Consider the following 9,540-nt stretch of genomic DNA (forward strand, 5'->3'; position numbering starts at 1 on the left):
TAGATAAACTTACATTGATTTAACTGTCTTCCATAAATAGATGTTTGACAAAAACAGTTTGGTGATGCGTTAGTGTTGGAAGCAGTGCACCGTCTGATGACAGGCTCTTAACTCGGCAGGACACAAGTCCAAACCAAGCTCTCGTGTTTGACATTGTGAAACATTTTTAAAGCACAAAACTGTGCAACCACACATAAAAACACTCAACAATCAGGCTCTGTTGTTTGGCTGTTGTTTGGTCTGTGTTGAAATGCTTGCCTGACTTTGTTCTCTTTTTTTTCTTTTTTGCAAGTGTAACAGGTATATTACAACCACTGCATGTGGTCAAATTCAAAGTATTCTCCCATAAAGAAAAAATTCAGTCTAGCCTCACTCGTGAGAGGGGAGGCATACTCGGGATGCTCAGCGGCCTCCTCAAAGCAGTCGTGTCGCTGCTGCACACGCTTTTCCTTCAAGATCTTCAGCAAGCAATAAAGAGCGCAGTCCTTATGTGAGATACTCTGCAGTTCCCAGTGTCTCTGGTTTTGAAAAGGCAGGTTCTGTTGACTGATAAATAAGCTGATTTTATAAGCAAGGTCACAGAGCCTTATTAGAAATACTGAATAGGCTGCATTTTAGGCCTCACATGTGAAAACTGACAAGTGTGCTAAACGTTTAAGTGCTTATCAATGTACAAAGATGCTATACAAATACATTTTTGGCAAAGTAATTTAAAAAAAAAAAAAACAGGGAAAGAAACCTAAAAAATAATTGCAGAAAGTAAATTAATTATCCTGGAAAAGGAGAAAACTTTCAAGTCATAAAACCTTTTGTCAGTATAACGGGAAATTCACATACTATAATATCAGCAGGACCTATTGTAGCTAAGCTCAAAAGTCACAGTTACGCTTGCGTATACGCAACCCCGTACCTGAGTGATGGTTGGATTTTGAATTATTTGACTTATGTCATCTCTGGTATGAGGCACGTTTACGTGTTTCTTTTCGGCTGTACCATAATTACTAGAAAAACAACAACAACAAAAAACAAAATAACAAGCAAAAAAGCACAAACAGCAATAAAAAAGTTATAATAAAAAGAGAAGAAAAAAAAAAAGTAAGTAAAACACCATCGTTGTGGTCGAGAACAGCATAACTGTACAAAGTTCAGATACATTCGCTTGGAATGGCGTGGTCTGGTGCCCAGGAGGTCACAGCTGAGCATCAAGTAGGTTTCTTGTGTTTTTCTTCATTAACTGGTTTTGATCTTGGTTGCGCAGTTGTTATAGTCCAGCTCTAAGAGCCTCTTCTCCTCCAGTGGGAAAGTTGGAATTTTAGTGTCCATCAGCACTTCCAGCATTGTGGATCCAGTCCAAGATGATAAGACTCATGCTTAAAACCATGACCAATACTCCGCATATCAGGAAGGCGAGGGCCTGGAGGGGAAAACAGTTTCACAGTTAATATTGCACCAAAGAAATATAAATAAAAAATCTCATGCAACGGAGTTCATAACAAAAAATTAACAACTTCTTACCCCAATCTTCTGCACAGACTTCATGGGCTCCTTCTTGACTAGTTTGATGTAGAAAGAAGACGGCAGGATAAAGATGAGCATAGCAGCAGCAGAGGCACCTGAAGGAGGCAGAAATTAAATTTTAGTCACCAGTTTGTAATTGTAGCCCAATTAAGACATTGCACATTAAATATATGCAGATGCTAACCAATAAAGCCAAAGATATCTCTGATGGTGGGGACGAAGATGACCAGGGTGTTGGTGCCAGTCAGCAGAACCACAGTGATGATGATGTGACGGACCCAGCTGAAGTCCTTAGAGGCGCACAGAAGCTGGTTGACCGAGGTACGAATCTGCACAACACAAAGGTTTTCTTAATATACTTGCAATGTCTACTGAATGTTTTCTTTTTCCCTAACATTGACTTAAACTTTCTTGATACTTACAGGGAAGAGAACCACAGGGACGGTGAGGGTGACGGCGGTCAGCACAGCCAGACGAACGATCAGCAGCAACACGTCATACTTGTAATACTTGGAGTAAGTGTGCAGAAGTTCAGGCTCCACATGGACTGTTTAGAAACACATTGGAGACAATTTGAGTTTCATATTTATCAAGGAGTCAAGAGCAGTTGAGAGAAAATATCCTGTATAATATTTAACCTATCCGCTGTAATTCACATTTCATGTCATTTCTCTAATTTTAGCATGCTAGCAAGTTAGGATGATAGTCAGCACAAAGCATGTACAACAAGATTCATTTAATTTTCTGGAATTGCTATATAATTTGTTTAGCATTTGGTTAAGCTACTAAAACTCTCATTCATATCAGATTTAAGAGAAAAAGTACCACATTTGAACTTTAATACATGGCTGCGTTAGTATTTTAGCCATGTTGCTAACAAGCTCATAAAAACATGAATTATGCTTCAGACCAATAGCTCTTTGAAAGAAAAGTAAAACTGAAAACACTTTTTGAAAGTTAGCACACTAAAACAAAGAGTAGTAATGTTAAACCATTAGGTTTTAGCTATGTCATAGTTTAGTCGCTAAAAAGGAGTGTTTTCGCAACTCTACCTCTAGCACAAAGCTATCATCTTGTTATATTTTAAATAGGCTGTAAATATACATTTTTTGTTTAAAAAAAATGCGGTTTTATAAATTTAACTTTTTATAAATTATATTAATTTTATGCTTTAAATATCAAACGTTATGGGGCTTTTCCCACATTTCCCAAAAGGGTCCAACTTAAGGTAGATTTGTAGCGTTGACTTGCCCTGAATCTGAGTTCACACAACACCTAAATGGAGTTGTTTGTTGTGGTGGCTGTGTATGAACTTCTTGTACTCCATCGTGCTCTTGTATAACTGTTTCCAGGAACATTTCTGTCCTGTTTGACCAATGATAACATGCTCGACCATTGCTCAGCTGGGATTTTTTTCAGCCTTGCATAACAGGCCTTGAATAAGCCAAATCAGTTGTAGACCTGGAAGTTTCTTGGGATAACTGTTGTTTAACATCTAATCTGATGTATGCCTAATTTATCCGACAGATGCTACAACACCCTCACTGTATATATTAATAAGAGCTTTATCTGTATAAATGACTTACAGCCAAAGGTGAGGTATCCAAAGAGGGCAGCCAGCAGGTACATAATGAACATTCCCAGGAAGGACACGTTGGCAACTCCCTGCATCTTTTTGCGGGAACGACTGTTCAGAAAACAGGTAACAAGATGTTTTATTTAGATACCAGATCAATTTTCTGATTAAGCAATACATGCTGAAAAAATGTAGTGTAGTTTGTAGTTCAGAGGAAAGTGAAAAGTGAAACAAAAGTAGTGGAGACTTACTCTTTGAGCTCATCATACATGGGGAGGATGGCAGGATGGCACACAAAGGCGAAAGTCAAGATGGGTAAAGCATAGACAGTCTGTAAAAGATAAACAAATCAAATATTAAAAACAGTTTAATGGGAATTATTTAACTTTTCCACATGTTTCAAGAGTCAAAGAGCTTTACCTGTGAGTTGTACACAATGTATTTGGGCCTGCAGGTGTCCTCATTGTAGTCCTTGGCAGTAATATTGATGCCAAATGAGGTGCTGTTCAACATTTTCATGGTTTCATTCACAACGTCATCATCAACTGGCAGAGGGCATGGGATCTGAAACTTCTTGATGATCACCTGGAAAGCCAAAAGGCAAAGTTTTTACGACTGTAGCTCAAGATTGCGGAAAGAAAGAAAAGTGACAAGAAACACGTGCAGAAAATGGCAAACAAGTCTGATCATACTCACCACAATCAGGAAGAAAACCATGCAGAGAAGAGACAGACCACTGGTGTAACCAAGATAACCTGTGAAGATGAGCACAAGTCATTTCCATTTTAAAGACATTTTTTTCCACTTTTAATCACTTTGCTTCGATTTAGAAAGAGGCTTTAAATCTTTACAAGTTATAAATGCATTCCGTTTTACAACGCACACGCTCCTTACCCAAGTTCCTGAGGAGTGAAAGGGGCAGGATGACGATGACCGACACCAGCAGCACCAGGTAGTCTCCATTGGTGTACCATTCTCTGAGACACAAGATAGACAGAACATATCAGTAATAATGCTTCATGCAAGCAAATTTGTCAAGAGAAACATGTTTTTTTTTAGATTTTGACAAGATAAATCAATCTTCATCTCAGGCAAACTGATCAATCAGCACCAAGAGTAAACTAAAAAGCGATTTCCTTTAGATCCTCTGCAGCTTTAGGCCTGCTCAAGCTTCTCAGCTGCTGCATCAACACATCACAAACAGCTGACACCATCCAGCCTGCGCAGGATGACTGCATTGCTCACAGAAATAGATGCAACAAAGCAGCACAGAGTAGCCGAACCACATCAATTTTTTAAAGTTGAAGTGAGGTCGCAGTGAGCTCATCTCACGCTCTGTCTCGATGCAGCACCAGCTGCGTCTTCTAAAAGGGCTCTTTGAAGAGCTCAGACAAACCCAGTACTGGCGTTGTTTCAGAAGAACACACCCAGGCACCCTCCCTTACTCCAACAAAGACAAAGCCTCTGCTTCACCTTCTCCAACACTTGAAAAAGCAACCAGCAGCCATTTTGCTTTATGTGCCACTTCACCTCAAGAGCTTCTGCCGGGCACTACTGCTTTGTTTTGCATCTCATTTCAAGAATTCATTTTGTCTCTGACTTCCACTCATAAATCTTTTTTTTGTTTTGTTTAACCACATAAAAGCAGACAACCCTTTATTGGTAATTCGTTTACAAAGACAAATCGAATTTGTTGTTCCTTGACTGGAAGCCAGTTCAGCCGAGCTGTTCACAGACTTCTTAGAAACGTTTTCAGGGTCATTTGAGGGTTCAGCATCACTTATCACTGGCCAAAATTTTAAATAAGTCACTCTAATTTTCATATAAGGACAATTGGCTTCATCTTAATTAAAGTATAAATTTCTTTCTATTTATGGCACCTAAAATGAATCCAGAGAGCAATACTCAGCAGAGAAACAACTGACTGTTGTGAAGACTTGAAGTACTCATCTTGACCACTAGCAGTGCTATAGAGCAGTTTTTAATCAGTTTAATTTTGTGAACAAAACATCTATTTGAAATTAAACTCTACTTAATGTATTTTAAATTTGCCCCTGGAGGGAAATTACTCTTTTTTGGACTTTAATCTGATTTGCATTTTTACCCTTTAAAGACACTTTTCCAGACCTTTAGGTTTATGAAAGCTGCAGAAATATTTAGCCACTCACCCATTACTGCTTCCTGTGAAAGCTTCAATGACGATAGGAAGCTCGTATTTTATGATGTAGAGGTAGCTTGACATGGCTGTAAAGAGAAAACCAAGCTCAGTTAGTACAATTCCCTGGAAAATAAGTCATGTTCCTGCAGGATGTTGAACACAAAAAGAAATGCCAAATATTTGGTGAGAGGCCAAGATACTCCAGAAGGAAAAAAAATTACTCAGATTTCACAGGAAGCTGTTGCAGAACACACTGGTTTGTCATCTTGGCTCACAAGTCGCACCATAAAAGCACATTTGTGCTGTTTATGTGCCACTGTCTCACCTCCAATGTTCTGCATGGTAATGGAGCAGGAGGCTGCGAGTTTGCCTGGTATTCCAAAGGCTTTGTAACCCAGCTGCTCGTAAACCAGCGCACCTTGAAAGAGAAGAAACCACCCAAAGCGTTGTAAGAATCTGCCTTTTAAAAGCTAATGTCAAGCAGCTGTGGGGAAGTTCTTCTTACCTCCTTCGTTAGCCGTTTTGAGCAGCAAATGGACAGAATACAAGGAGAAGAGGGCGATGGCCACAAGGAGGAACCTGTAAATGGATGAGAAGGATATTTAGCTGTTGACTTGTGACCAGGATGTAATTACAAAGGGGAAAAAGTTACAATGATAACATAACCCGGCGCTGAATATGGGTCTTCAAAGGCCAAACGAATGACAAGTGTCCTTTCCTCTTTGGAAAGCAAACATATTGACAATTTGCTAACATGAAGGTCAGACATTCATCCACTGACACTGCGAAGGATGTCTTCCGTTCAGTCACTTACAATAGAAGAATTAGTCTGTAGATTTAGATCACAACACCACTTCCCTCTTGTTTAAACATTGTAATGCAAAATCACTCATCTGAGTCATCGATACCTTAATGTCTGCAAATCATCAGCTGAAGCAAAACTATATTTTCTCTCTTTTGTCAGCTTGATCAGCAAAGACAAACCAGACTGTCTGTGTTTTAGGTCACAAGCAGCATCAGCAAGATCGCAAAGGACAAAAGGTTTCCCTGTTCGGGATACTCTGAACGTCTTTGGGATGCTGCCGAGGCAGCACTGTACATTCTGAGGTATTAATAGTCAAGGTGAAAATGAATCAGTCTGCTATTTTAGACTTGTCATGTAAAGAGGCAGCATGTGATCATCCTCGCCGTGCTTTTCCTCTGACACCCTTTCTCATTTCATATTCAAGATTGAGATTACCTTTAATAGGAGCTAGGTTGCTTGTGACCGGAAAAAGCTTACATAGCAGTCTTTCATTGCCGAACTGACACAGATCAGCAGCAAATACGTCAGATTTGAAGTAGCTACTTTATCTTTATAATCCCAAGCTTCCTGTAGGCACAGCACACGGATTGGTCAGTCGCCGGCAGATAAAGAGCCTCTCTGCTCCATTCATGAACTCCTGCATGCGTATACTGTCTCTGTTTACGTAACTCCGGTGCAGCAGGATTAGCTCAGCTAAGCTGCTTCTCCTGCCACTCCCTGTGTTTGGTCAGGTGACCTACAACTGCCATTTGGTTGCACCCGGAGCGTCTTGTAGCTCACAGTGAGTTCTTCTATTGTACATTTTACTGGTTTCACTCTACTGGTGCCTGTTCCCTGCATGCTTCAGGTACACTGGAATGGTGAAAAGATGCAATTTGATCCTCTGACCAGCCTTTAGGGGGCGCCGTTTATACAAATACCTAACTCACTTTTTCTCACCAAAAAATGACCTCCTCACATTTTTATCTACAGCAAACATGATAGCGAGTAGCAAAGCTGCGCAAAATCAGAATAACTGCAAACTTTCGACCTGGTTTAATCAGCTTCCCCTTCAGGGTCGAACAGCTGCTGAAACGACACACACGCTTACACACACACACACACACTTCAGCCAGTGGGAAACCTCAGCAAGCCGAGCTGTGACCTTGATGCAACAGACATAACTACACCTGCTCGCGCTCCCCTTGGCTGCAACCGGAGTTTTATCAGAATGGGGTTAACAATAAGTAAACCTGATCAATGCTTACACAAACAGGGCGATGCCTGTGTTGGCCATGGCGTAGGACAAACCCAGGATGCCGCTGCCCATGATGGCATTGCCCAGGTTGAAGACGGACATACCAAAGGAAGCACTGCCCTGATGCTGTGAAGAAAAAAAACAACATATTCAAAGTTAGAACATAAATGGAAAACAAACAATGAAAGCTAATTATATTGGATTTTATTAGGACATCTTACATATTCTGTCTCATACTTCTTCTTGCCCGGTTTATGTTCAGGGAGGAAGTTTTGACTCTCTGCATCAAAATCTGGGTATTGGCTATAAAAAAAAAAACAACAACAAAAAAAAAACCAAACAGATCAATATGAGAGAAATTCAAGCAAATTGCAAAATAAAGTATGAATAGTTTTCAACTGAGTTCATTTTAAACCCAGCCTCACCCATCCAGTGGGACCTTCTTCACAATGGGGTAAGGGATGTCACTGCTGTTGTCATCATCTGCAGGGACGTTTAGGTTTCCCATCTCAATTTTAGCAGCGGGCTGTTTCTCAGAGGGCATTTTGGAGCTGAAACAAAGACCACATTTCATTGTTTAGAGGCAGCATATTTCCACCGGCTTTTCTTTCTTTCTTTCTTTTCTTTTTTTTTTTTTTTTTTAACTGCGCGCGTTCAGGCTCTAGAAAGGATGTTGAATAATGAAACGGCCATCCGCCTCGCGAGTCTCTGATCACGTGACAAGCGGAGGACGCAGGGAGGAGGGGGGAGCGGGGTGGCGCACCGGTAGTGGAAAAATACCAGACCGTTCACCCATCTCCATCAGCTTGCATATATATATGCCGAATGGGGGGGAAAAAAACCGCATTGCGCGTTGCTGACACTCATATTTCCCTGGATAACCATTTAAAATGCGTTAAAGCAAAATGTATTTTTTTATTTTTTTTATTTTAAATTTATCTTCTAATTGAGCTAAAATACCATTTTCATAAACAGAAATGCAAAGGTTGTCACATTCATTACCCAAAATGGTCTTTATTGGACGTTAACTCGTGGATTTCCTTATACAGAAGCCGAAAAAACCCCCAAAATACTCACGGTCGGTCTGTTTAATGTAAATATATCCATGACCGGCTTCAGTAGAAACAAAAGGCACGTGCTGCCCCTTTATGGGCATGGCCGGGCATTTCCCCTTCGTGACTTACGCTTGGGTTATATGTTTACTGTCTTTTCAATCCAAACCCAGGTTTGACAGTCTATTTCTAATATTTCTATCAAGAATGTGCATGTTTTGTGAACACGCAGCTGGTTTAGCCGCATGTCACTTTCAGACAAGTCCAGCACTGCAGCATCACTGTAGCATCATTATTTATTTCACTGAACCAAAAGACTGACCTCTAAATGAAAACCATTCTTCATTTATTTAGACACGAACTCACACATCTGGCGTGTCAAGAAAACATTTATATACGCTGTTGTAAACCCACAACAACTGGAATATTTGCATATTCTTTGGTTAAAATGTAAAATAATCAATTTATTTGATAATTACTTAATGACGCTCGGGTTTGAAAACAAAACGTGTTATTAAATCATAATCGATAAATATGTTTATGTAAAAAAACAAAACAAAAACAAAACAATCCATGTTTATTTTTAAAACTGCAGTGCTCACATCTGGTAATTTTCCAGGCAGACAGCAAGGAGAAGATGCCGGGAATTACTTACCTTTAGAAGATGTAGCAGGAGGTCTTTTAAATCCTTTCAGATACAAACAAAATTATAAAATTCTCCGGATGATTTCTTCAACACAATTTCTTCAGATCCTTGAGAATATTAAGTTTATATTTGACCAAATGAGGAATGAATGAAACGCGCTAATTATAAGACGGAAGCTGACTCAATGCTGTAACAGTTCGGCTGAGATAATAATAATAGTTTTTTTTAAAAAAAGGAAGTGTTAAATAAAAAGCTGACACATAAAGCAAAAATAAAGCTGGTTTATTCAGTAATAAAAACCAAATAGTCAGAGACGCGCTAAGACACGAAGAAGAGCTTGTTCTGCTGAGGAGGATGTGGACTCACCCTTTATTGCATCAGCTTAAATCCGCAGGGAGAGGAGGGGAGGAGACTGCCCTCACCGAGAAGAAGGGGAGGTTTTCCTTTTCTACGCGATCTGTGACGTGTTTTGTGTACAAACAGAGAGGTCTGACCCAGTGGCTCCCTTTGGAAAAAGACTGTTACCCACCATCATCCTCATTTTACAA

General features: G+C 39.9%; 1 protein-coding gene across 1 annotated transcript in view; it reads right to left on the minus strand.

The window, feature by feature from the left end:
- The window catches only part of slc38a2 (solute carrier family 38 member 2), a 9,516-nt gene extending 278 nt beyond the window's left edge, over window positions 1–9,238 (minus strand). The window contains exons 1-16 of the mRNA XM_079263309.1: window positions 9,002–9,238; window positions 7,720–7,845; window positions 7,516–7,597; window positions 7,305–7,420; window positions 5,758–5,831; window positions 5,578–5,670; window positions 5,263–5,338; window positions 3,989–4,071; window positions 3,791–3,849; window positions 3,515–3,679; window positions 3,346–3,425; window positions 3,105–3,205; window positions 1,941–2,065; window positions 1,703–1,847; window positions 1,516–1,613; window positions 1–1,414 (exon numbers count right to left, since the gene is read on the minus strand). The exon at window positions 1–1,414 is cut by the window's left edge and continues 278 nt beyond it. Of these exons, the coding sequence (XP_079119435.1) occupies window positions 1,313–1,414; window positions 1,516–1,613; window positions 1,703–1,847; window positions 1,941–2,065; window positions 3,105–3,205; window positions 3,346–3,425; window positions 3,515–3,679; window positions 3,791–3,849; window positions 3,989–4,071; window positions 5,263–5,338; window positions 5,578–5,670; window positions 5,758–5,831; window positions 7,305–7,420; window positions 7,516–7,597; window positions 7,720–7,838 (1,518 nt within the window). The 5' untranslated portion in view covers window positions 7,839–7,845; window positions 9,002–9,238 and the 3' untranslated portion in view covers window positions 1–1,312. The remainder of the gene's footprint in view (window positions 1,415–1,515; window positions 1,614–1,702; window positions 1,848–1,940; window positions 2,066–3,104; window positions 3,206–3,345; window positions 3,426–3,514; window positions 3,680–3,790; window positions 3,850–3,988; window positions 4,072–5,262; window positions 5,339–5,577; window positions 5,671–5,757; window positions 5,832–7,304; window positions 7,421–7,515; window positions 7,598–7,719; window positions 7,846–9,001) is intronic.
- Window positions 9,239–9,540: the final 302 nt, after the last annotated feature.

This window comes from Telmatherina bonti (assembly GCF_933228915.1).
Source record: "Telmatherina bonti genome assembly, chromosome: 23".
Lineage (NCBI taxonomy): Eukaryota > Metazoa > Chordata > Actinopteri > Atheriniformes > Telmatherinidae > Telmatherina > Telmatherina bonti.